A 23317-nucleotide genomic window follows, 5' to 3' on the forward strand; every position below is an offset into this window, starting at 1 on the left:
GTAACAATGTAGTATCACCACGTAGGCCTACCTCGGGAGGTAGGAGGGCAGCACAGACAGCAGGCTGCTGCTGGAGGAACCGGGACAGCGTCTCATAGGCGCTGCGCCATCGGACGGCACCATGTGTGATGAGCTTGGGTGGAGGAGGCTCAAGCATCCTCTGCTTTCTCTTCAGTGCATCGGCGGCTGTGGTGCTTCTGTGGAAGGAGGCGGAAATCCTCCGGACCTTCGCAAGCAGTCGAGCTACAGCTGTCAGTTTCAGGGCAGGCTGCGATGCGAGGTTCAGTATATGCGCCCAACACCGGATGTGCTGATATCCAGTCAGCTCAACAGCTACAGTCATATGCAGTGCATTGTGGGTAACGACCACGGGGTCTTTTCAGTAAGCTTCCTCCCCTCTGTAGCCTTCTGCAACACACTGCCATATGAGCACCGGTGTGGCTCTCGTTCATCAGCCTGGTCTGAAGGACGTAACGTCTCCTCTCCCACCCCTTGTCAGTAGAATGAGCGGTGAAGGTCACATAGGCCTCGGTGGTCCTTGAAGTCCCCCCACCGCAGGTGGGTGCAGCCCTCTCAGCCGACTGAAGTGCGTCCTCCACCTCTGCTCTCGTCTCTGCACACTTGGCTGGAGCAGCTGTGTGGGTGGAGTATCTTCCAGACGGCATCTCGGACCTTGGTTCTGGTGTTTTAACCACGTGGTGAAAACCTGGATTTCCCACCACGCTGTACGGCCGAAGGTCCTTGCAAGTGAACCCAGCGACGGACTTGGTGATGCTCGTCGCCCTCGGCGAGGTAAAGGGAAACCGGGACTTGGACGTATTTTCCGGTGCTGCGGGACTACTTCCGGCCGGGGTGTCCTGTTTCTTGGGGGGCTCGGGATGATGGCGAAGCAGGTGGGTGTGGAGGTTGGTGGTGTTCCCAGTGTGCTTGAGTTTTACAAGACGGTTTCTGCAGATTACATGTTCTTGTCTAGTTTGTCCTTCCCCTCGTCACTGTCGTGGGACCCAAAGTGGCCCAGACTGTGGACTTGTAACGAGCCGGTGCGTCTCTGCTTGGCTTTTCTCTCCCGCTATCAGCCATCTGAGCTGGCTTCTTCACGCACGGCTCGCGCGCATGCTTCCTCCGTTCACCTACTTCCGTTCACGGATTTGACCCTCGTTCATTTGATTAGCGCCACCACGAGGAGTCTTGAAATAGTGACTTTGGTAAGATAAATGGTAGCAGGCGGGGGACTCCAGCTAAACGCTTGCATGTTTTAACAACAACATCCATCTCTGACGTCAGTGAATCGATTACGCATCGCGCGAGGAAGTATCGCGATGCGTTGCCGCATCGATATGTTGTCCCACCCCCCTACCCCCCACAGTCCAAAGACATGTAGGGCAGGTGACTCGGCCGTAATACATTGTCCCTAGATACGTGTGTGTGTGTGTGTGTGTGTGTGTGTGTGTGTGTGTGTGTGTGTGTGTGTGTGTGTGGGCCCTGTGATGGCCTGGCGGCCTGTCCAGGGTGTCTCCCCGTCTGCCAGCCAATGACTGCTGGGATAGGTTCCAGCATCCCCGCGACCCTGAGAGCAGGATACGCGGTTTGGATGATGGATGGATGATGGATGGATGGATGGATGGATGATGGATGGATGGATGGATGGATGGATGGATGGATGGATGATGGATGGATGGATGATGGATGGATGGATGATGGATGGATGGATGATGGATGGATGATGGATGATGGATGGATATTTCAGAAATGGGAATGAGTCCCCACTCCTCCTATCTCTAGTGTCTGTTTTCGTCTCTATATTACCGTATTGGTCTGAATATAAGAGATGTTTTGTTTTTTTGTTGGATTTTTTTTTCTGGAAATACGTCTGAAAAGTAGGGTCGTCTTATTTGAGGTCTGGACTTTTAAATGTCAGTATACATTCACAACAGCAGGTGGCGCCAAATATTTGTAAAAGAAGTGTTTCGATTCTTGCTGAAGCAATCCAGCCCGTTTTTGTTTTTTAATTCTGATTTGTTTCAAGAATGTTCTACAGTTCGACTTGACCTGGATGGTTATTGCAGTTATTGGACCTTTGATAGGCTACATGGTGGTTTTCTTCACTATGAGATGGAGAGTCTAATTGGTATTGGAAACACCAATAGACTACACGTTATTTTAATTTGTATGGTTGTTAAAAACATCAGCCTACCTGGTTTTATTCAATGGTTTGACATTATTTTCAAATAAAATCAATTTCTTTATGAAAAAAATGTTGGTTCTCAAAAAGTATTTTTCCAAAAATGAATCTTGAAAAGTGTGTGTGTGTGGGGGGGTCAGTTTATAATCAGGGTCGTTTTATTTTTGGGTTAACACGGTACACTCCCTGTCTTTAACAGGACAAGAGTCAGATGGACAGGCTGGACTGTCTTCATGCAGGTCTGTAGAGTCAGATGGACAGGCTGGACTGTGTTCCTGCAGGTCTGTAGAGTCAGATGGACAGGCTGGACCCTTTTCCTGTAGGTCTGTAGAGTCAGTTGAACAGGCTGGACCCTGTTCCTGCAGGTCTGTAGAGTCAGTTGGACAGGCTGGACTGTGTTCCTGCAGGTCTGTAGAGTCAGTTGAACAGGCTGGACTGTGTTCCTGCAGGTCTGTAGAGTCAGATGGACAGGCTGAACCGTGTTTGTGCAGGTCTGTAGAGTCAGTTGGACAGGCTGGACTGTGTTCCTGCAGGTCTGTAGAGTCAGATGGACAGGATGGACCGTGTCCCTGCAGGTCTGTAGAGTCAGTTGAACAGGCTGGACTGTGTTCCTGCAGGTCTGTAGAGTCACATGGACAGGATGGACCGTGTCCCTGCAGGTCTGTAGAGTCAGATCAACAGGCTGGACTGTGTTCCTGCAGGTCTGTAGAGTCAGTTAGACAGGCTGGACTGTGTTCCTGCAGGTCTGTAGAGTCAGATGGACAGGCTGGACCGTGTTCCCGCAGGTCTGTAGAGTCAGATGGACAGGCTGGACTGTATTCCTGCAGGTCTGTAGAGTCAGATGGACAGGCTGGACTGTATTCCTGCAGGTCTGTAGAGTCAGATGGACAGGCTGGACTGTGTTCCTGCAGGTCTGTAGAGTCAGATGGACAGGCTGGACCATGTTCCTGCAGGTCTGTAGAGTCAGATGGGCAGGCTGGACTGTGTTCCTGCAGGTCTGTAGAGTCAGATGGACAGGCTGGACCCTGTTCCTGCTGGTCTGTAGAGTCAGATGGACAGGCCGGACCATGTCCCTGCAGGTCTGTAGAGTCAGATGGACAGGCTGGACCATGTTTGTGCAGGTCTGTAGAGTCACAGTATAAGAGTTGACTGTTCTTGCTGTCGGGAGCAGATAAGTGTCTAATGGTTGACCTCATTTCAGCCGCTGCTGGCATCATTCTGTGGTAACATGGTAATCTAGGGTAGCATCCCATCAAGCATTGCCTGTCTATGCAGACAGTCTTCTACCTGTAGGTAATTATAACAAGATGTTGTATATTGACCCACATTCAATATACATATTGTAAAGACTTGGAGGTACTGTGTGATACAGCCTACATTGTTGCACAGCCTCATTAGCAGGCACTCCCAATTTTAAAAACAACTCAAATTTAGCCAAGAAATGATTTGGGGAATTCTTTCTAGGAAGTTTGAACTTTGATGATGTAGAGTGTGAAGAAGGTCCTCTGCCTCCCAGACGTCCATCTTTAACCTCTCTCTTCTCTCCCTCTTTCTGCCCAGGTGAAAAACATTTTGTAAGTTGTCATCTTTTGTTTTTAATGTGCTACGCTTATTTCAAGTCTGTGCTCGTGGTCCACAGATAAGTCTCAGACTTGGCTGATCACCGCAGCATCACCAGCAGCAGCAGGAGAACAACTGTGATTTTTACAATGATTAAACCCTGAAAAACGTTTAAAACTATCAAACGCTGAATCAGTTCCTCTGGACACCTTTATCGACCGATACGTTTCATCATCTAGTACCTGTCAGACATCTGTCAATAACATCTGTCAGACATCTGTCAGACATCTGTCGATAACATCTGTCAGACATCTGTCAGTAACATCTGTCAGTAACATCTGTCAATTGCACCTGTCAATTACACCTGTCAGACATCTGTCAGACATCTGTCAATAACATCTGTCAGTAACATCTGTCAAACATCTGTCCATAACATCTGTCTATAGTAAACGCTGCGTCCAGATGGACTGATTCAACCTTCTGTGGTTTTCTAAGCTGGGTTGCTGCGCATGCGTCAAGACGTTTAACACACAAAGCAGAACATGTCAGAACTCTTCATGAAAGCTCTTTCAGTCCGCAAGCAAACAGCGTCGCTGTTCTCATTTGTTCGTGTGTCTGAGTAGTTGGTCTGTTGTCGTTTCCCTCCTGTTGTGTTTGTTCTTGGCTCTTTTCATACGGAGTAGTTTTTCCTCTGGTGTATTTATTTCATAGTTTTGATATTTCCATGTTATTGAGCTAAAAACATTGATGTAAATGTGACTTGTACAGTTGTGTTTTTTGCCACATGGTGTCCAGTTGTGATACGGCTCTACTGTGATGGAGGACACACACCAGCTCGTGCCTGTAACTTTGGGAAGTGTTGCTGAGCTCTACTGTCCTCATGCCATAAAATACTTTGTATGAAAATGAACTGCCAAACTATTGTAAAGACGGTGTAAAGTTGTATTATGTGAAGACAAGAAGACCTATAAGGCTTATACACTTCAGCATCTTATTAAAACGGTATTCACTGTAAAGTTAAGGCATTTATACAACATCATGTCATTTATTTAAGAAACCTGTCTTGTTTCTCTTTGGTTAAAAAGTTACCATAGTGAACTTTTGGAGTAAATGATACAACAATGAAACACTATGTTGTGTACATATATACATATATACATTCACTGAGGTATTTTTTAAAACATGACTTGCTTCAATTTCAGATTTTAAGGTGCAAGTGTTACATGCTTTGTACATTGAAGTTCTAAAGGGTTTTACATTTTCCATTAAAATGGATTTATCAACCTTGTGGTTGCTGTGGTTTGCATACCGGCCAGTCAGGGACTGTGTCTCACTTGTCCCAAACCCGAGGAATGGATGTGTACTAACGAGTCAGAGGCTTTGGTACAGTGCAGAGTGCAGTACACTGCTGAGCTGATTTCTATACATGACTAGAGTGCTACAAAGGAAGGGACAGGGGTTAGCTTAGCCTGTTAAATTGCTAACTATGCATTATATACTACATAGCTGATGTTCGAGCTGTACTTTTACTGCTCACCCTTATTACAGCCGGGCAGCAAAAGTGAGCCGGGTGTCTTTGTCCAGTTAGTTTTTCCCACTCCTGCGGAATCCCAAGATGTGTTCTCAGGTTAACTGGCAGATTGAATCTCTCTCACACTTCCTGGGTCTTCCTCGAAGTGGACCCCTACATGGAATGCCGTTTCCAATTCAAACTGGCTACTGACCACCACCTTCCCGAGTAACCGAGTTCTACCATGCTGGGAAAACCCTCCTTCCTGCCGCTGGGATCCATCAGCCCAGAGTTTTGCTTTGAGACCGTCACAGTCAGATGTAATGCATCGCTGTAACCGCTAGTAGGCGTTTCTTGTATTTTGGGGGCGTGTCTTGTACGTTACGCCCCTGTCCTTCAGTCCGCAGACGTGCTGTTGGGTTATTAAGCTCTGCTGGGCGTCCAGCACACGTCTATCTGTCGTCCTTTTGATGGTACTGAGTAAAACTCGTGTTCGCGAGTATTCTCTCGCAGTACTAGAGCGCCACTTCGTTACCCTGCGTCGTATTGGCTACTGTGAAAGAAGTCTGCGTTTTTATTCAACAGTACCTGTCTGCGGACTGCCAGACAGCGACGTAGATCGAAACCGGTCTCTGCAGGACCGAATCGACGACCCCGAGATCGGTTCTCGAGGTCGTCGATTCGGTCCTGCAGAGACCGGTTTTGGGTTCGGAGCATTCTGATGGTGGATTCAGCTGCAGTTAAACGTTCAAAGTTGTCACTGGTTACAGACTCCACAGAGGCAAGGCGATTTCGGACTCTCAAAGCCAAACCCAAACCTGTGGTCTCCAGAGCTAGAAAGCTGGTGCTAGTCTCATCTAGACAACCAGAGGGGTCTTCATGTGTGGGAGGATTGGCTGGGCCAGGAGCAGACCACCCTCACCTCCTCTCTCACCCGGAAGCTGACCGGGACACCATGGAGACCACCCTCACACAGACACAGCTCCTACAGCCACGTTATGTGGCGGGTTGCTCTTTGTTCTGTCCAGCCGGGAGGTTGTCTTCCCGTGGAGCATACCCCGGGCCCCTGGACCCGGTACCACGGGAGTGGGGGTGTTACTCAGCCCGCCTGGAGGAGGGGGAGGAGCAGGTGGTGACAATATCTGGAGGGAAAAACTTTCAGAGAGAAACTGCACAACACTGAAAACACTGTCATTCTAGGATTCTGAAGATTCGTAGTCAACGTGATTCAGTGTTCTTCAGATACTTCCGCTATGATCCAGGTTGGTATCCGTTTGTTTCTTATGAAGTAAAAAATCAAAGAAAACTGTACAGAAGAAGGCTCACAACCATTCTAGATTTCAATTCCTCATTCCCACTACCCCTCTTTTTACACAAGAACAGAACACATTGTGTCAACCCATTTAACCATGAAGGAGAAGAGAAATAAATGAAATTATGACATGATCAGTTTGTATGTTAGTTGTTAGTAAACCAAAAACAATTTCATGCAGTCAAATGAATCGGACTTTCATTTCATCCAAGCTGTTTACAAATGTTCTGAAGTCTGTAATGTTGTACTTATCTGAAATAAATTCTCTCTAAAACTAAAACAGATGAGGGATGATAAAGATAGTTGTTGTCTCAGATCCTGAACGTCCAAATAAAACCTAAATTAATAAAACCATAAGGTATCTTGTAAACCATTGAAACAATGAGCTGTTTGAAGACAAGAAACAAATGCCCCCCACCTTAACTAAATGAAACAACAAGAAGCCCCTTTCAAGGCCCCAAAAAGAGGGGGGTGGGGTTTCAAAGAAAAGAAACGCTCAATTAACAATACAAAGAAATTGATGTAATCAGTTAAAACCAAATAAATCAAACCAAAAATGAGTCTTATGAGGAGGTTTAAACTCATGGTAAAAAATAACATTAACATAGCCGTAGCATAGACCTTTAAAACGCAGGACTCGGTAGGTTTCATTCATATTCAAATAAAATGTAATCGTCCTCCACACAAGAAATTGTCAAAGAAATGAATACCCTCTTTAAAAAAAAGAACAACATCCTAAAATTCACACCTTAGTGTTGAAAAACTAAACAAGTTCAATTTAACACAGAGGAAAGTCAACATAAAGACAAATGAACCAATGGGTGTCTTCAAATGGAAAGAGAAACAACAACAGCTTAAAACAACATAACTGTGGTTTACACTGTCCCTGTTACTCTCAAGGCAACCCCCCCATCCCCCTTAAGGTGTGAAGTGGGTAGGCAGTTGGTTCCCACCAGTTATTCTTTAAAAAGAATCCCAGTAACAGAAAGAAAAACAGAATAGGTAAAATTAAAAATATTGCAGCTGTGGCGTTGGACATAACAGAGTTCTGCTTAACAGTTCAGGAAATGAAGCAGGGACAGGAAATCCTTCGGTTTAGGGGAATCCTAAAGGAAGTGAGGACAGGATCAATTTAATGTGAAAAATACACCACAAAAACTTTTCAATGCAACAAAAACAAAAAACAACAACCAAATGGGTATATCACATTTTATATGAGGTACCTCAGAAAGAAAAGAAATAGATTTCTTGAAAGGATTTAAACAATTAATGCTTCAGGTTAGTGACTTTCTAAAGCCAGTTGTTTGTCACACAAGAACAAAAGCCGGGTTGGGTCTGATAAGGATGCTAAACGAGGTGGTCTCTGAAGACTCCTCTCACACCCCAGTTGTCAGGAAAACAAAGGTTTGGAAAAGCCAAAACAAAACCTCCCCCAGCTTTTATATCCCCATTTAAGCCCCTCTCAAGGACTTGCAACTTCTAAACAACACAAAATGGCCAGACGGACACACACCACAAAACAAACTATGAACACACACACAGGCAAGTCATGTCAAACACAAAAGCCAGTCAGGGTCCGTCAAGGTGCGGTTTGGTACCAATGGTTTCGTGTCATAGTCCTCTGTAGCTTTTCTCTTTCCCTACTTTCACACTCTTTCTTTTCCGAGTATTCAACATTATTCCGACCAGTACATCTATTTGTTCCCGTAAGGACTTCCACCGGTGCTTCTCTTCACCCTTTTCACCCGCCACAAATACCTTCCCAACGGAACGGCATCCTCCGCCTTTCTCTCTCTCTCCTTATAATAGCTTCTCCTAACCTCCTTTGTTCTTCCTCCCTTCGTCTCGCCTTTGCCTTGGGACCCTCATTCTTTTGTTTCGTCATCATTTGTATCAGTATGTCGCTCTGCTTCTGCAGGGACTTCCACTGCGGTCCGCTCCCGCTTTTTTCTCCTTCTTCTTTTTCCATTCTACCCTTTACGTCTCCTGTCTATCTGTTAGGGACTCCAACCCTCTATTTTATTTAATCTATCTTTTAGGGACTCCAACCCTTACTCTTATGTAATCTATTGTTCAGGGACTCCAACCCTTACTCTATTTAACCAATTGTTCAGGGACTCCAACCCTTACTCTATTTAACCAATTGTTCAGGGACTCCAACCCTTACTCTATTTAACCAATTGTTCAGGGACTCCAACCCTTACTCCATTTAACCAATTGTTCAGGGACTCCAACCCTTACTCTATTTAACCAATTGTTCAGGGACTCCAACCCTTACTCTATTTAACCTATTGTTCAGGGACTCCAACCATTACTCTATTTAACCAATTGTTCAGGGACTCCAACCATTACTCTATTTAACCAACTGTTCAGGGACTCCAACCCTTACTGTATTTAACCAAATGTTCAGGGACTCCAACCATTACTCTATTTAACCAATTGTTCAGGGACTACAACCCTTACTGTATTTAACCAATTGTTCAGGGACTCCAACCCTTACTCTATTTAACCAATTGTTCAGGGACTCCAACCCTTACTCTATTTAACCAATTGTTCAGGGACTCCAACCCTTACTGTATTTAACCAATTGTTCAGGGACTCCAACCCTTACTCTATTTAACCAATTGTTCAGGGACTCCAACCCTTACTGTTATTTATTCTATTGTTCAGGGACTCCAACCCTTACTGTATTTAACCAATTGTTCAGGGACTCCAACCCTTACTGTATTTAACCAATTGTTCAGGGACTCCAACCCTTACTCTATCTAACCAATTGTTCAGGGACTCCAACCCTTACTCTATACTCCAACCCTTACTCTTATTTAATCTATTGTTCAGGGACTCCAACCCTTAATGTATTTAACCAATTGTTCAGGGACTCCAACCCTTACTGTATTTAACCAATTGTTCAGGGACTCTAACCCTTACTCTATTCAACCAATTGTTCAGGGACTCCAACCCTTACTCTATTTAACCAATTGTTCAGGGACTCCAACCCTTACTCTATTTAACCAATTGTTCAGGGACTCCAACCCTTACTCTATTTAACCAATTGTTCAGGGACTCCAACCCTTACTCTATTTAACCTATTGTTCAGGGACTCCAACCCTTACTCTATTTAACCAATTGTTCAGGGACTCCAACCATTACTCTATTTATCCAATTGTTCAGGGACTCCAACCCTTACTGTATTTAACCAAATGTTCAGGGACTCCAACCATTACTCTATTTAACCAATTGTTCAGGGACTACAACCCTTACTGTATTTAACCAATTGTTCAGGGACTCCAACCCTTACTCAATTTAACCAATTGTTCAGGGACTCCAACCCTTACTCTATTTAACCAATTGTTCAGGGACTCCAAACCTTACTCTATATAACCAATTGTTCAGGGACTCCAACCCTTACTCTATTTAACCAATTGTTCAGGGACTCCAACCCTTACTGTTATTTATTCTATTGTTCAGGGACTCCAACCCTTACTGTATTTAACCAATTGTTCAGGGACTCCAACCCTTACTGTATTTAACCAATTGTTCAGGGACTCCAACCCTTACTCTATTTAACCAATTGTTCAGGGACTCCAACCCTTACTCTATACTCCAACCCTTACTCTTATTTAATCTATTGTTCAGGGACTCCAACCCTTAATGTATTTAACCAATTGTTCAGGGACTCCAACCCTTACTGTATTTAACCAATTGTTCAGGGACTCCAACCCTTACTCTATTTAACCAATTGTTCAGGGACTCCAACCCTTACTCTATTTAACCAATTGTTCAGGGACTCCAACCCTTACTGTATTTATCCAATTGTTCAGGGACTCCAACCCTTACTCTATTTAACCAATTGTTCAGGGACTCCAACCCTTATTCTATTTAACCAATTGTTCAGGGACTCCAACCCTTACTGTATTTAACCAATTGTTCAGGGACTCCAACCCTTACTCTATTTAACCAATTGTTCAGGGACTCCAACCATTACTGTATTTAACCAAATGTTCAGGGACTCCAACACTTACTGTATTTAACCAAATGTTCAGGGACTCCAACCATTACTCTATTTAACCAATTGTTCAGGGACTCCAACCCTTACTCTATTGAACCAATTGTTCAGGGACTCCAACCCTTACTCTATTTAACCAATTGTTCAGGGACTCCAACCCTTACTCTATTTAACCAATTGTTCAGGGACTCCAACCCTTACTGTTATTTATTCTATTGTTCAGGGACTCCAACCCTTACTCTATTTAACCAATTGTTCAGGGACTCCAACCCTTACTGTATTTAACCAATTGTTCAGGGACTCCAACCCTTACTCTATTTAACCAATTGTTCAGGGACTCCAACCCTTACTCTATACTCCAACCCTTACTCTTATTTAATCTATTGTTCAGGGACTCCAAACCTTAATGTATTTAACCAATTGTTCAGGGACTCCAACCCTTACTGTATTTAACCAATTGTTCAGGGACTCCAACCCTTACTCTATTTAACCAATTGTTCAGGGACTCCAACCCTTACTCTATTTAACCAATTGTTCAGGGACTCCAACCCTTACTCTATTTAACCAATTGTTCAGGGACTCCAACCCTTACTGTATTTAACCAATTGTTCAAGGACTCCAACCCTTACTGTATTTAACCAATTGTTCAGGGACTCCAACCCTTACTGTATTTAACCAATTGTTCAGGGACTCCAACCCTTACTCTATTTAACCAATTGTTCAGGGACTCCAACCCTTACTCTATTTAACCAATTGTTCAGGGACTCCAACCCTTACTGTATTTAACCAATTGTTCAGGGACTCCAACCCTTACTGAGCTCTAAGCTTCCCTCCTTTGGGGGTCCTCAATTCCTCGGGAGAGTTTCCCAGCCTTAATCTCACCCCCTCGTCAGAGAGTGAGTGGGTGCGCCACTACCTAGGATCTTAGACAGAGGACTCCAACCTCTTCTACCGATTATCTCCTTTTTACTCTTACCGTAGGGGACTCCAACCCCTCCTTTTTTATTAAACTGGTCGCCTTCTCCTTCCCGAGCTTAGTACAATTTAGTAATTCAGTCCAATATGCAGATTTCGTTAAAACAGGTTCTGCTTACATTATTCGTGTTGTGGGTCGACCCCAAGCTCGGGAGGTGTCGGCGGGCAGCCACACTATCCAATTAGGACTGCTTCTTCACATCCCGGACGAAGCCCCCAATTTGTTGAGAAATCACCTTCGTGGTCCTCGTCCTCGGGTCCGTTGATGTGAAGAAAACAGCCACACGTCTTAGGAGATTAAACTGATTTTATTGAGTACAGATCTGGAGACACACTGCCAATCCGTCGTGTGTGTCTGACTTCTTTGTGTGCCCTGGTGGGTTATATAGACCCCCTTGCTTCTCCTTTACGACACCTCTGGTCTTGATTATCCTATCAATAGAACCTTTTGGTGGTTGAGCTTTAAGAAGTGCTCATCCTGTTTCAACCTACTGAGCTTAGCAGGGGGTCCTCCTCGTACCAGACACGGTGTCTCTCCCAAGACCCCAGGGGAGGGCAAACCCCTCCCCTACCCACATTCTTGTGGGAGACCTGCAATATATTTGTCTACATGAAGGTGTCTTCTTCACCCTCTGTTCTGGTTACATACATTGGTTACATACAGAGTAATACAAAATACACTCGGATTATATTTAATATCAATCAACACCCCGCTGAACAACCTTTCTTTTCTGGGTCTAATATGTTTCTTGTTAATGTATGACGTCAGCGGACAGAGATTCTTTTTTTCCCCTTTTCCTCCCCAATTGTACCTGGCCAGTCACTCCACTCTTCCGAGCCGTCCCGGTCTCTGGTCCACCCCCTCTGCTGATCCGGGAGGGCTGCAGACTACCACGTCTCCTCCCATACATGTGGAGTCACCAGCCGCTTCTTTTCACCTGACTGTGAGGAGTTTCACCAGGGGGACGGAGCGCGTGGGAGGATCACGCTATTCTCCCCAGTCCCCCCCCCCCGAACAGGCACCTTGACCGACCAGAGGAGGCACTAGTGCTGCGAGCAGGACACATACCGACATCCGGCTTCCCACCCGCAGACACGTGTCTGTAGGGACGCCCGACCAAAGCGGACAGAGATTTTAAATGAGACAACACTTCAGCTTGTTTGAGCACATGGCTCATCCACGCACATTGCAGCTAGTGACAGTAGTGTCGCCACCTGGCGGAGGTAAACTAGGATGCATACCGAGTTTGAATAGTAGCGGTGTACACCCAAAATGCCCTTGTAAAACATTGATAAGAAGAATAAAAGTTAAAAAACAAAACAGGAGTCCCAGAGTCTCAACTGCCCAGTGCTACACACTGAAAAAAGTAAAACATGGCTGTTTTTTCTGATTGTGAAAACTTAAAAATATTAGATTGTTTATTTGACCTAAATGTTGTGATTTAAGCTTATGGATCAACTTTTTTTTTTTTGTTTGATTCAATATAAAATGTCGAAATGCCCTTTTTTATATTGAGCGTGTTTCGCGCATGCGCCTTCTCTGCTCGGCCCGTCAGGCTGTAGCACGTGTCTTTCCATCCGTCATTTCAATAAGAAGAAGAGGAAGAGGAAGAAGAAGCAGCGAGTGCCTTTCTTGCCGAGGTGAAGAGACTTGAAACTGGTAAGGGAGGTATACGAAACTAAACACGTAAACATTAACCTTCACTCTTGTCTAAAATGTATAGCTCATACAGTTTGTAGTAGATATAACCTGCAGTATCCGAAGGAGGTAAAAGTACTTTTGAAGTCATTCAGAAGGTGTTCATGGGCCTAGATGCAACAAAAATGACGCTCAAAGTTGAACGTTTGTGCAACCTTCTACACAGCCAGTATTGAAACCAAGCTTTGCTGAGGATTTACAATAATGCTGGTGACCCTTGTCCTTTAGGTGGTACTGTAATTAATCCAGTCTGTGGACTGCAGTTTTCCTCATACCAAACCTGATCAGTTAATGAGCTGTTTAAGAGTCAAATGCATTTGACTGGTAGCACCAATCGAATGCAAATGTCATGCTCATACACCCATACACACTTGTGTCTGTTCTGATTTGCTTGACTTGCGGTCATTAAAAGCTTACTTGTTAACTCTGAAAGGGTGTCTAAGAAGTCCATTATTTAACCACGTCACAATATATTTTTTGAATCTAATATTAGCTATTTTTTTTAATTGAGGTAATTTAAAATAATCAGATTTCTCTAACCTTTTAACCTATAAAAATCAATTGAATAGAGTAAATATTTCAGGTTGAGGAGAATGTATTATTTACATTGAGATAATGAAGGCAATCTGTTTTTTTCCAATTGGCTCAAGTTAAAGTAATTAGCTTGCCTGAAGTTAAAAGAGAAGTTTGCTTGGATTTAAAAAGATTAAATTAGGCTGAGTGTTTTTTTTAGGTTGAGCCAATGTCAAATAGTTTGTGTGATGGATTATTCTAATTTGACTAGGTTAAACCAACAAATTACTTTTTTCAGTGCAGAGTCTCCACTACCCAGCACCACGCTATGGAGACCTTTCCGGTTCCAGAGTGGTCGGCCTCTCCCTGCCGACGACCAGTCTGTTCCCGAGCCGTCGGCTGCCTCTGCTGACCACCTGTCTTTGCCGGCGATTGCCCTGATCTTTATCCGCCTTTGACGACGGTACCCCGAGCAGCCCTGCGCCTCCGAAGCAAGTTCCCTGAGCGGTCCCGCCTCTGACCTTTCTACGTCGCCGATCTCCCGAGCGGTGGTCCCGTCCATGCCGCCGAGCTCCCGAGCAGCTGACCAATCCACATCACAGGCCTCCAAGTCATCCACATGTCCATCCGCCGGGGCTGCTCCCTTCAGTCCTGCATTCTGGTCACCCTCCAGATCAGTTGTGTCCATCGGTCCAGCCCTCGGGCCATCTGCCTAAGATCTCTGGCCCCATTCATCCACTCCCAGATCCCTTGGTCCTGAAGCCCTACCCCAGACCCCCTCCGCCCACCCTGTTTGGGGCTCATGCTCCGTTTGTTTGGGATGTCTGGAATCCGTCCACTGAAGGAGGGGGGGGGTGGTCCTGTCATGGTTGTGTGGTCTGGGTCATCAAAGCTCCCCATTCCCTGACTAGCATTTCTGTTCCTACCCTGTCCTGCCCTGCTCACCTGCGCCCCGTTTACCTGGTGGGCTGCCCAGCAGGTATATTCCCCTGGGTTGCCCCGACTCTTTGTCGGATGGTTGTGTTTAACCTTTGGTGGCCGGATGCTGCACCTCTCGTCTCAAGTCTTCCTTGCTGCCTGAATCTACGTTGCTGTTTTGTAAGTCTGTTTGCCTTATTAGAACATTGTTCTAGCCCAGTCTGTCTCCGCTGTCTGCATCCTGGTCCTCAGTTCCTGCTACTAGCATGACACTTAGTATGTTGGTGATGTACATTGGAAACCATTAATGTTGAAAAACAGAAATATGAATCTGAATTTGAGCTCTGACCTTTCCTAAAAAACCAAAAAGCCACATGTTCACTGAAGTTAAAACAAAACACAACATAATGTTTGTGGTGGTTTATTTTAGAAAGAACAATTTGAATTGGAGAAACAGCAACAGACGACTGGTGATTTAAAAAGGAGCATTAAAATGATTTCCCTGTAATATAGGTCAGGGGAATGTTGTCGGTTGATTTTGATACAAAGTTGTGTTACAGGAGGTGAAGCATTGGGTCACATCAGAATCTGTAGAGCATTAGTAAGAATACGAGCAGGAGGCAATGAGATCCAGCAGGGGGCAGCACTGACAACCTGGGAGAAAACCTTCAGGTGAAAGCAACACACACTGAACTGCCACCAAAAAAACCAACGAGGAAGAAGCGTCACTTCCTGCTTCAGCTGGTTGGAACCAGAACACGCCCTGTTAAAAAAGACCAACGATAAGAAAAGTGGTGAAGAGTGAAGAGACTGAAATACAACCAAACAAGTCTGGCCCACTTCAAGTACTGATGACACACAACTTAACTATTGTTTCTTCAACTATCTATAAGTACTAATGTGTACAGTGTACTGTACATGTGTACTGATATGTATAGTATACTGTCTATATGTATAGTGTATGGTCTATATATACTGATATAGTGTAGTGATATAGAGTGTACTGTTTATATGTGTTTGTATTATAATGTAGTGATGTAGTGTAGTGTGTATATGTAGTGATATTATAGTGTAGTGTGTATATGTAGTGGTATTATAGTGTAGTGGTATTATAGTGTAGTGTGTATATGTGGACTGATGTGAACCAGTGTAAACCTGGTCTGGACTGATCTAGTGTTACTGACCTCTGGCCTTCCTCTTGTAGTAGATCAGACCTGCCAAAGACAAAATCAAACCCAGAAGCAGACCTGACGCTCCGATGGCGATCTTGTTTCTGTCTGATTGTGACATGGAGGGATCTGGAAAGACAGACACATGTCTCTATCTATAGACACATCTGCATGTTGACCTGTCTCTCTATGTCTTCATCACCTATCCATGGACAGAGACACACATAGATACTCACTCCAGTCCACTTTCTTAGGAGAGGGGAAACTGGCGTGTTCCACCATGCAGGTGATCTTCTCTCCAGATCTGAGACGAAATAAGTGAAGAAGAAGAAAACACACAGGAAATAAACAACATATCAACAATAAATAAGACGTGATGTGATTGGATGAGGTAAGTCTGAACTTTCCCGTCTGTCTGCACAGAAACTAGTCGAGTCTGATACTAAACATCAGCCCAGTTTAAAACACGGTATTAATACACAATAAATACTCAGTCGTCCATCTGGGATCTCACCTGTAAAGAGCCACGCATCCCACCTTAAATATACAGCTGGTGTCTAAAGAGCAGACACAGAGGAGACACGTTCCACCTTAAACATACAGCTGGTGTCTACAGAGCAGACACTGAGGAGACACGTTCCACCTTAAACATACAGCTGGTGTCTACAGAGCAGACACTGAGGAGACACGTTCCGCCTTAAACTTACAGCTGGTGTCTACAGAGCAGACACTGAGGAGACACGTTCCACCTTAAACATACAGCTGGTGTCTACAGAGCAGACACTGAGGAGACACGTTCCACCTTAAACCATCACTTTGTTCTTTGTTGTCCAGTCATTGTGTGTGTGTGTGTAAATGTGATTGTATAGTGTTAAAGTGTTATGTATGTATTTGGACCGGTCCATTCGGTACTGAGTCTAAGTGTTCTGACCTGGGCGTGTACTCCAGGTGGGAGTGGATCTGGTAGTACCAATCACCATTTGCCAGCTCATCGGTGGAAGTGACGTCAGAGGTCACCGGCTGTCCGTCTCTCAGCCAGGTGACACTGATGTATTTGGGGTAGAAGTTGTAGACACTGCACATCAGCATGGCCGGATGTCGACCACTAGGGGGCGTCACTGAATTCAGTCTCACAGTGGGCTCAGCTGGTAAAGAATAATAATTATTAATATTATTATCGTTATTATCATCATCATCATCATCATCAGGGCTTGAAATTAACTTTTTGAATCAACGTCAAATGTCTAGAGTTGCTAATCCTCAGAGTATATAATGTTTGGGGCCACATGGTGGCGCAGTGGTCAGCGCAGTCGCCTCACAGCAGAAAGGTCGTGGGTTGGAATCCCGGGGTAGTCCAACCTTGGGGGTTGTACTGATGTGTCGTAGGTTAGTTTACATTATTACGACAGCGGCCCCCAGAGGAGTTACCATAAACTGATTTACGGCAGTGCCTAGCAGAGCTGGAATAAAGCATGTTAAACGGCTCTTCTGCGGTGAGTCGCCTCAGTCCAGCCCTCCGCATTGAGGACTAGACTCTGTTATAGGCGGACCTCAAACAGGACTCATGAAAACCCGAAACGTTACTGTAACATGAGACTCATCCTAGATCTGCTGGATGATGCAGATGCAGTAAATTCTGAAGCACTTATTTTGTTCCTAGACTTCTATGAGGCCTTTGACGGGATTGAACTCACGGTTCTGTTACAGTCCGTCGAGGCGTTGGGCTTTGGGAATAACTTTGTTGGCATTGTCAATATGTTTTACAAAGATATGAATAGTTCTGTTATGATGAACTTTAACAGCTGTAAAAGAGTCCAGATGAACAGAGGGCTCCGCCAAGGCTGCCCTGTTCCTCCTCCCTTATTTATTTGAGGGGCTGAATTCTTATCAGTTAATATCGTGAATGATGGACGTTTGGAAGGAATGTCGGGTTTTGGTGGAGAGTTAAAAATCTCACAACTGGCAGACGACACCACTTTGTTTTGAAGGACAAGAAGCACGTGAGGAACTCTGTTACCTCAGGTAACCAATGCTCCTGGGCCTCGGACCTGCGACTAAATGTGTGCACATGTGGAATGTCGTCTGTGTGTGGTTGTAGCGATTGTGTAGTTGGAAACATCCGGTAAAAGAGTCCGTTAAGTATTTGGGAATATACACAACTACACATCTTACAGCTAGACAACATCTCCATTTCTCCAACAGATTAAAAAGACCAAGTCTGTCTTCAGGATTGGTCTTGGAAGGGGTTTATCTATTTTAGGAGGAGTTCTCCTCTCCAAAGAAGAGGGCCTGTCTCGCTTTGTGGGTCCATCTGTGTCTCTATTGGTTTATGGTTCTACCGCCACAGAAGCAAATAGAACTTTCTTAAATGTCATTTGGAAGAATAAACCACACCAGCTTAAAACATGTGTCCTGTCCAGCAGTGAAGCAGAAGGAGGTCTGGAAGTTCTAGATTCCGTTGATTCTGGTAACACAACACACAAACACGCTCACACTTGTTGTGTGATGGTGAAATGTCCCATAAGTGTTGGACTGGTGTGGAATCTCGTGACTATGTCCCTCCTTTAACATGAGACACGTGATCTGGTGCTGTCTTCATCCAGAAGATGTGCTCTTCAACACCTGATTAATTGTGTTACTGTAGATGCAACATGTGTACTCACAAACAGGAGTTGTGTAAATCACTACCTAAGATCCCTGCTTGTCTCCAAGAAGTGAATCTTTCCTTAAGCCTCTCAGCCTTGAAACAACAACACAAGTAACGAGCTGCTGACCTACTACCACACTTGTGTCCTGACAGCCGTCTGTTACTTTACATGTGTACACGTGTACTCCCCTTCTGTTTTGTTGTGTGTCTGTTCTTTGTTTGTATTATGTTGTTACCATTTATTAGGGGTCCCAGCCCCAGGGGCTGGGGACCCCTATTGTTTCTGCTCAGTTCTTTATTTTTATTTTATTTTATTGTTATTTTTCCGTTGGTAAAAGTGGTACTGCAGCCTACACCGTAACAGATTCTACAAAACCGTTTGGAGGCCTGGTACAGAACTTCACACTTACCCCAGAGGCAAAAGATGACACATGTCAACCAGTTGGTGGCGCTATTTTGAAGGTCAAGGCATTTTGGCGTGTAACTCCCAAACCGTACATCGGACATGCAAAACATTTACATGCACAAATTCACTGAGCATAGCTGAATCACGTGGTATAGGCCACGCCCATTTCTGCTGTAATTTCATTTCGTAAATTTGCGAAAATAGCCAAAACTACTTGCTCGAACTCCTCCTAGGCCGTGCGATCGATTTACACGAAACGTTGCACACATCATCTACAGTCACTCAAGGCAAAAAAGTTATCGAAAGAATTTTGATCCGTTGCTCGGTTTTGATTTGACAGATCAATGAACCTTGACTGCAAAACGGTGATTTTCCATGACGGTGCCATAACTCATCAATGCATTGACATAACAACTTGAAATTTTAGATGTATGTCACCTATTGCCAAAAGATCCTAACTCATGAAGTGCGATTTATTTGCCCAGTAGGGGGCGCTATAAATTGGAGAAGTTTATATCTCATAATTGGCAACATGGAGTTGGATGAAATTTGGGGTGCACAATCTAGGACCATACTGGAGTTGATACCTGCAATTTGGTCATGATTGTAAAAGTGGGCGTGGTTTATGACAAAAATGTTAATTTCACCTGCGAAACTTCAAAAATGCCCCAAAATGTCCCCCAAATCCCCTGCACATCCTACAGAGCTGAGATGTTGTGAGCAGATCCAGTAAGTGATGCCAACACTTTGCTGCACTGCAACATAGGGTCAATTCAGAAGTCCGTCACTCTATATTTTTCAAAATATGAAAAATCATAAAGCATAAATATTTCCGCACAGATTCATTCAATTGCTACCAACATCGCCACTGACATTCTGGAGAATGAACACATCAAGGGGGTCAAAGGTCATTCTAATCGGTCAAAACATGCATCCACACCAATGTACAATATATGCCTGTACAGTGTACAATATACCTAATATTTTTTATCTTCACACATATTTGATCAAACTATTCCAAAATATCTGACAGGACACGTGACACTACCAGCATGACGTGTGAATGTGTTCAGATGTTTATCAGCGACGGTTTTTGTGTTATAAGCGTTTAAAGTATAAGGGACAACATGCAGCTCTTTAGCAGCAGCTATGCTATTGGTTCAAGGTGGCGGATCTTGTTCACAGCAACTCCGATTAACACGAAACTTGGTCCACCAATAAGTCATGACGCCCTGAGGTTCTGTGCATTATTTATTGTTAATTGGCCACTAGGTGGCGCTATGCTGCAAAATCATGACATGCGCTAAAATTATATATCCAAACTACTTGTAGCCTGTCAGTGTGATCAAACTGAAGCTTTGCAGCTAGCAGCTATGTACTCTTGTGAGCACCCTTCAGTAAAGGACATTTTATAATGCAAACCATTATCAGCCCAAGTCCACTCTACTGCCCTTTGACACGGCTACACAACGCACTACAGGAGTATAACTACACATTTCTTTCAGAATCAGCAAACAAGTCACAGAATGACCCATAGCAGCTGTAAGATAAGCCTCTGCTTCCACATCTCTGGCTCAGACACCGCCATTAGCTGCGTCTGTTAAGAACTAATCTCAGTTTCCTGATGACGCCTTCACGCATTCACTGCATAGATGCTGAACTCAGATGCAGCATACTCATGCTTCATTATATCCTCCTACTCCCACTTCAGCAGGTTTAATTAAAACACAAATAAGTTCCCTGAAGCTCAGAACAAGGTTTCCAGCAGGCTGCATCTCTCCCACTTTACTGAATAACTCACTGCAAGGCTGCCAAGAAACCCTCTGAAGTTAGTGGAAGACAACCTCTTCGCTCCTGTCAGCCCCACACTTGCCTCGTCCATGGGAGGGAACACTAGAATTGTACTTCTCCTAAAACATATACTACACGCTCTTCCACTGTTAGTACTCAGTACTTAACACTCCACATTGTTGACAAGTATGTACAGCCTAATACTACTCATTTCCCCACCTCATCCCTACATGTCATTATATTCTTTTAGACACATATGTTGTTTTTCTTCCAGCCCCAACCCACACGATGTTAATAACCTGTTCCGGGTTCATCAATAATCATTTGTTGACGTCATAGATGATCAATAGTTGTGCGCTGTGTTCACAACCATCCTCATACACCATCTTGACGGACAGCTTTACGACCACCGTCGCTCTTTAAGACTGAGACTTGCATCCGTCTAATAAGCAAACAGCTCAACTAGCGAGGCTCCTACAGACAGCCAGACCCGACTTACATACATGGGGGCTTGGAGCCCGTTAATACCTGCTGGCAGCGCTGCTTTATGTCGGGGACTGTCTCACACCCTGATTGGGTTCTTCTGACGTAGTTGTGTAATGATACTGAACCTGATGTGTGTCCGTAATACTACACACCTGTTTTATGTACCATGTTCTATTGTTCAATAATACACACACACACACACACACACACACACACACGCACACACACACACACGCGCGAGCGGTGAAAAACACACACGGACACACGCGCGCACACACACGGACACACGCGCACACACAACTCACAAACGCGCGCCCATTCACACAGACACATATACATACATGCACTACTAGTAGTGTTAGTAACAGTAGTAGTAATAGTCATAATATTAGTACTACTAATAGTAGTTGTAACAGTAGTAGTAATATTCATTATAATAGTACTACTAATAGTAGTAGTAATACTCGTAATAATAGTGTTACTAATAGTAGTAATAATAGTCATTATAATAGTACTACTAATAGTAGTAGTAATACTCGTAATAATAGTATTACTAATAGTAGTAATAATAGTCATTATAATAGTACTACTAATAGTAGTAGTAACAGTAGTAGTAATATTCATAATAATAGTACTACTAATAGTAGTAGTAACAGTAGTAGTAATATTCATAATAATAGTACTACTAATAGTAGTAGTAACAGTAGTAGTAATAGTCATAATAATAGTACTACTAATAGTAGTAGTAACAGTAGTAGTAATAGTCATAATAATAGTACTACTAATAGTAGTAGTAACAGTAGTAGTAATAGTCATCATAGCAGAGCAGCTCACCTGTCTTATCCAGTATTTTTCGATACCGTATCTCTATATTATATTTGCAGTACGTCTCTTTCTGAGCTCTCCAGTCTGCCAGATCTGCAGGATCGTTGTTCCAGAGCTCTGCATTATAGATACCATGATCAGTGTATCCAACCCACTTCCCCACAGTGCTGTTAAACCTGATATCTTCTATCTTATTGAAATAATAAGAGTGTATGTACTCTATGTCAGGAAGCTCAGAGGAGGTGAACACACATGTGTCCAGGTTATAATGCAAAAACGCATCTGGAACAGAAAGAGAAACAGGTTCAAGTTACTTAGTTGAATTGTTTTAAAGACAATAATTAAAACCTCTTTTCTAACAACACAGCAGAGTCCATCCAACAGAGACTGATTTACATATTTTATCTCACCTGCTCCATAGAAACCCACGACCAGGAGGGAGCAACACACAACAAGGCAGCATGAAGCCATGTGTCTGTCTTGCTGATGAACACAATAAACTGTCCTCCTTTACAGACTGACTGGTGTGGACTGTCCCCTGGACATAAACCAGTCCACCACCCAATCACCTCACTGGGCTGGCTAGCTCTCCCAACATCAGCCAATAGAAAAAACAGAGGCCTGCCACGTCATCTGTTACCAGGTAGAGGGTAGAGTCTAATGCTGGAAAGGGACAGAAACTCACAGGTTCGAGCCTGTTCGGGGACTGAGAAGCTTTGGCCGGTGACAGAATGACAAGAGGACATGTGTTGTTAGTATAGCGCCCCCTAGCTGCAGGACACTCAACATGTAGACAATACACACTCAATATGTACACAATACACACTCAACATGTACACAATACACACTCAACATGTACAAGAACACAAACACACACACACACACACACACACATATATACATATGTGTGTGTGTGTGTGTGTGAGTTACGGGTAATGTGAAAAACCGGGTAGTGCCCCCCCCCCCCGCTTGGATGGTTAATGTGGATGGAAGGAAGGTGCAACTCCTCTTGGTAGGATATTTGCATATGTAAATCAGCAGCAGCCTTCAGCCTAATGAGTCATGAAGTGAGGCCATGTGAGGAACCACAAGTTGTGCTAAATGAAAGAACAGACGTTGGCGATATCATTCTGTCTTTAGATCAACGTCCCCCACTTGTATAACGAGGCTATTAGCATCAAAGAACACTCACATGAGCCTCCTCCTCCTCCTGCTCCTCCTCCTCCTCCTCCTCCTCCTCCTCTCTATCTGCTCCCTGATATGAAGGAGTAGCCTACACATTTGACTAGGCTGGACAGAAACATCAGTGTCGGCCATC

At 44.2% G+C, this 23317-nt stretch overlaps 1 protein-coding gene across 1 annotated transcript; it reads right to left on the reverse strand.

The window, feature by feature from the left end:
- Positions 1–15412: 15412 nt before the first annotated feature.
- LOC130128000 (H-2 class II histocompatibility antigen, E-S beta chain-like) lies at positions 15413–22470 on the reverse strand. Its single transcript, XM_056297711.1, has 6 exons — positions 22410–22470; positions 22009–22281; positions 16776–16989; positions 16081–16148; positions 15860–15973; positions 15413–15438 (listed from the first exon to the last, which is right to left on the reverse strand). Exons 1-6 carry the CDS (start codon positions 22468–22470, stop codon positions 15413–15415), a joined length of 756 nt encoding a protein of 251 aa, XP_056153686.1.
- Between the last annotated feature and the right edge of the window lie 847 nt (positions 22471–23317).

Source organism: Lampris incognitus, chromosome 17, assembly GCF_029633865.1.
Source record: "Lampris incognitus isolate fLamInc1 chromosome 17, fLamInc1.hap2, whole genome shotgun sequence".
Taxonomy (NCBI): domain Eukaryota; kingdom Metazoa; phylum Chordata; class Actinopteri; order Lampriformes; family Lampridae; genus Lampris; species Lampris incognitus.

Excerpts from the sequence above, each read along its gene's own strand:
- LOC130128000 (XM_056297711.1), bottom strand. The coding sequence starts at position 22,470 with ATGGCTTCATGCTGCCTTGTTGTGTGTTGCTCCCTCCTGGTCGTGGGT. Across the intron at positions 22,282-22,409 it reads CGTGGGTTTCTATGGAGCAG|ATGCGTTTTTGCATTATAAC; the intron begins GTGAGATAAAAT and ends TTTCTGTTCCAG. Across the intron at positions 16,990-22,008 it reads AAAAATACTGGATAAGACAG|CTGAGCCCACTGTGAGACTG; the intron begins GTGAGCTGCTCT and ends ATTCTTTACCAG.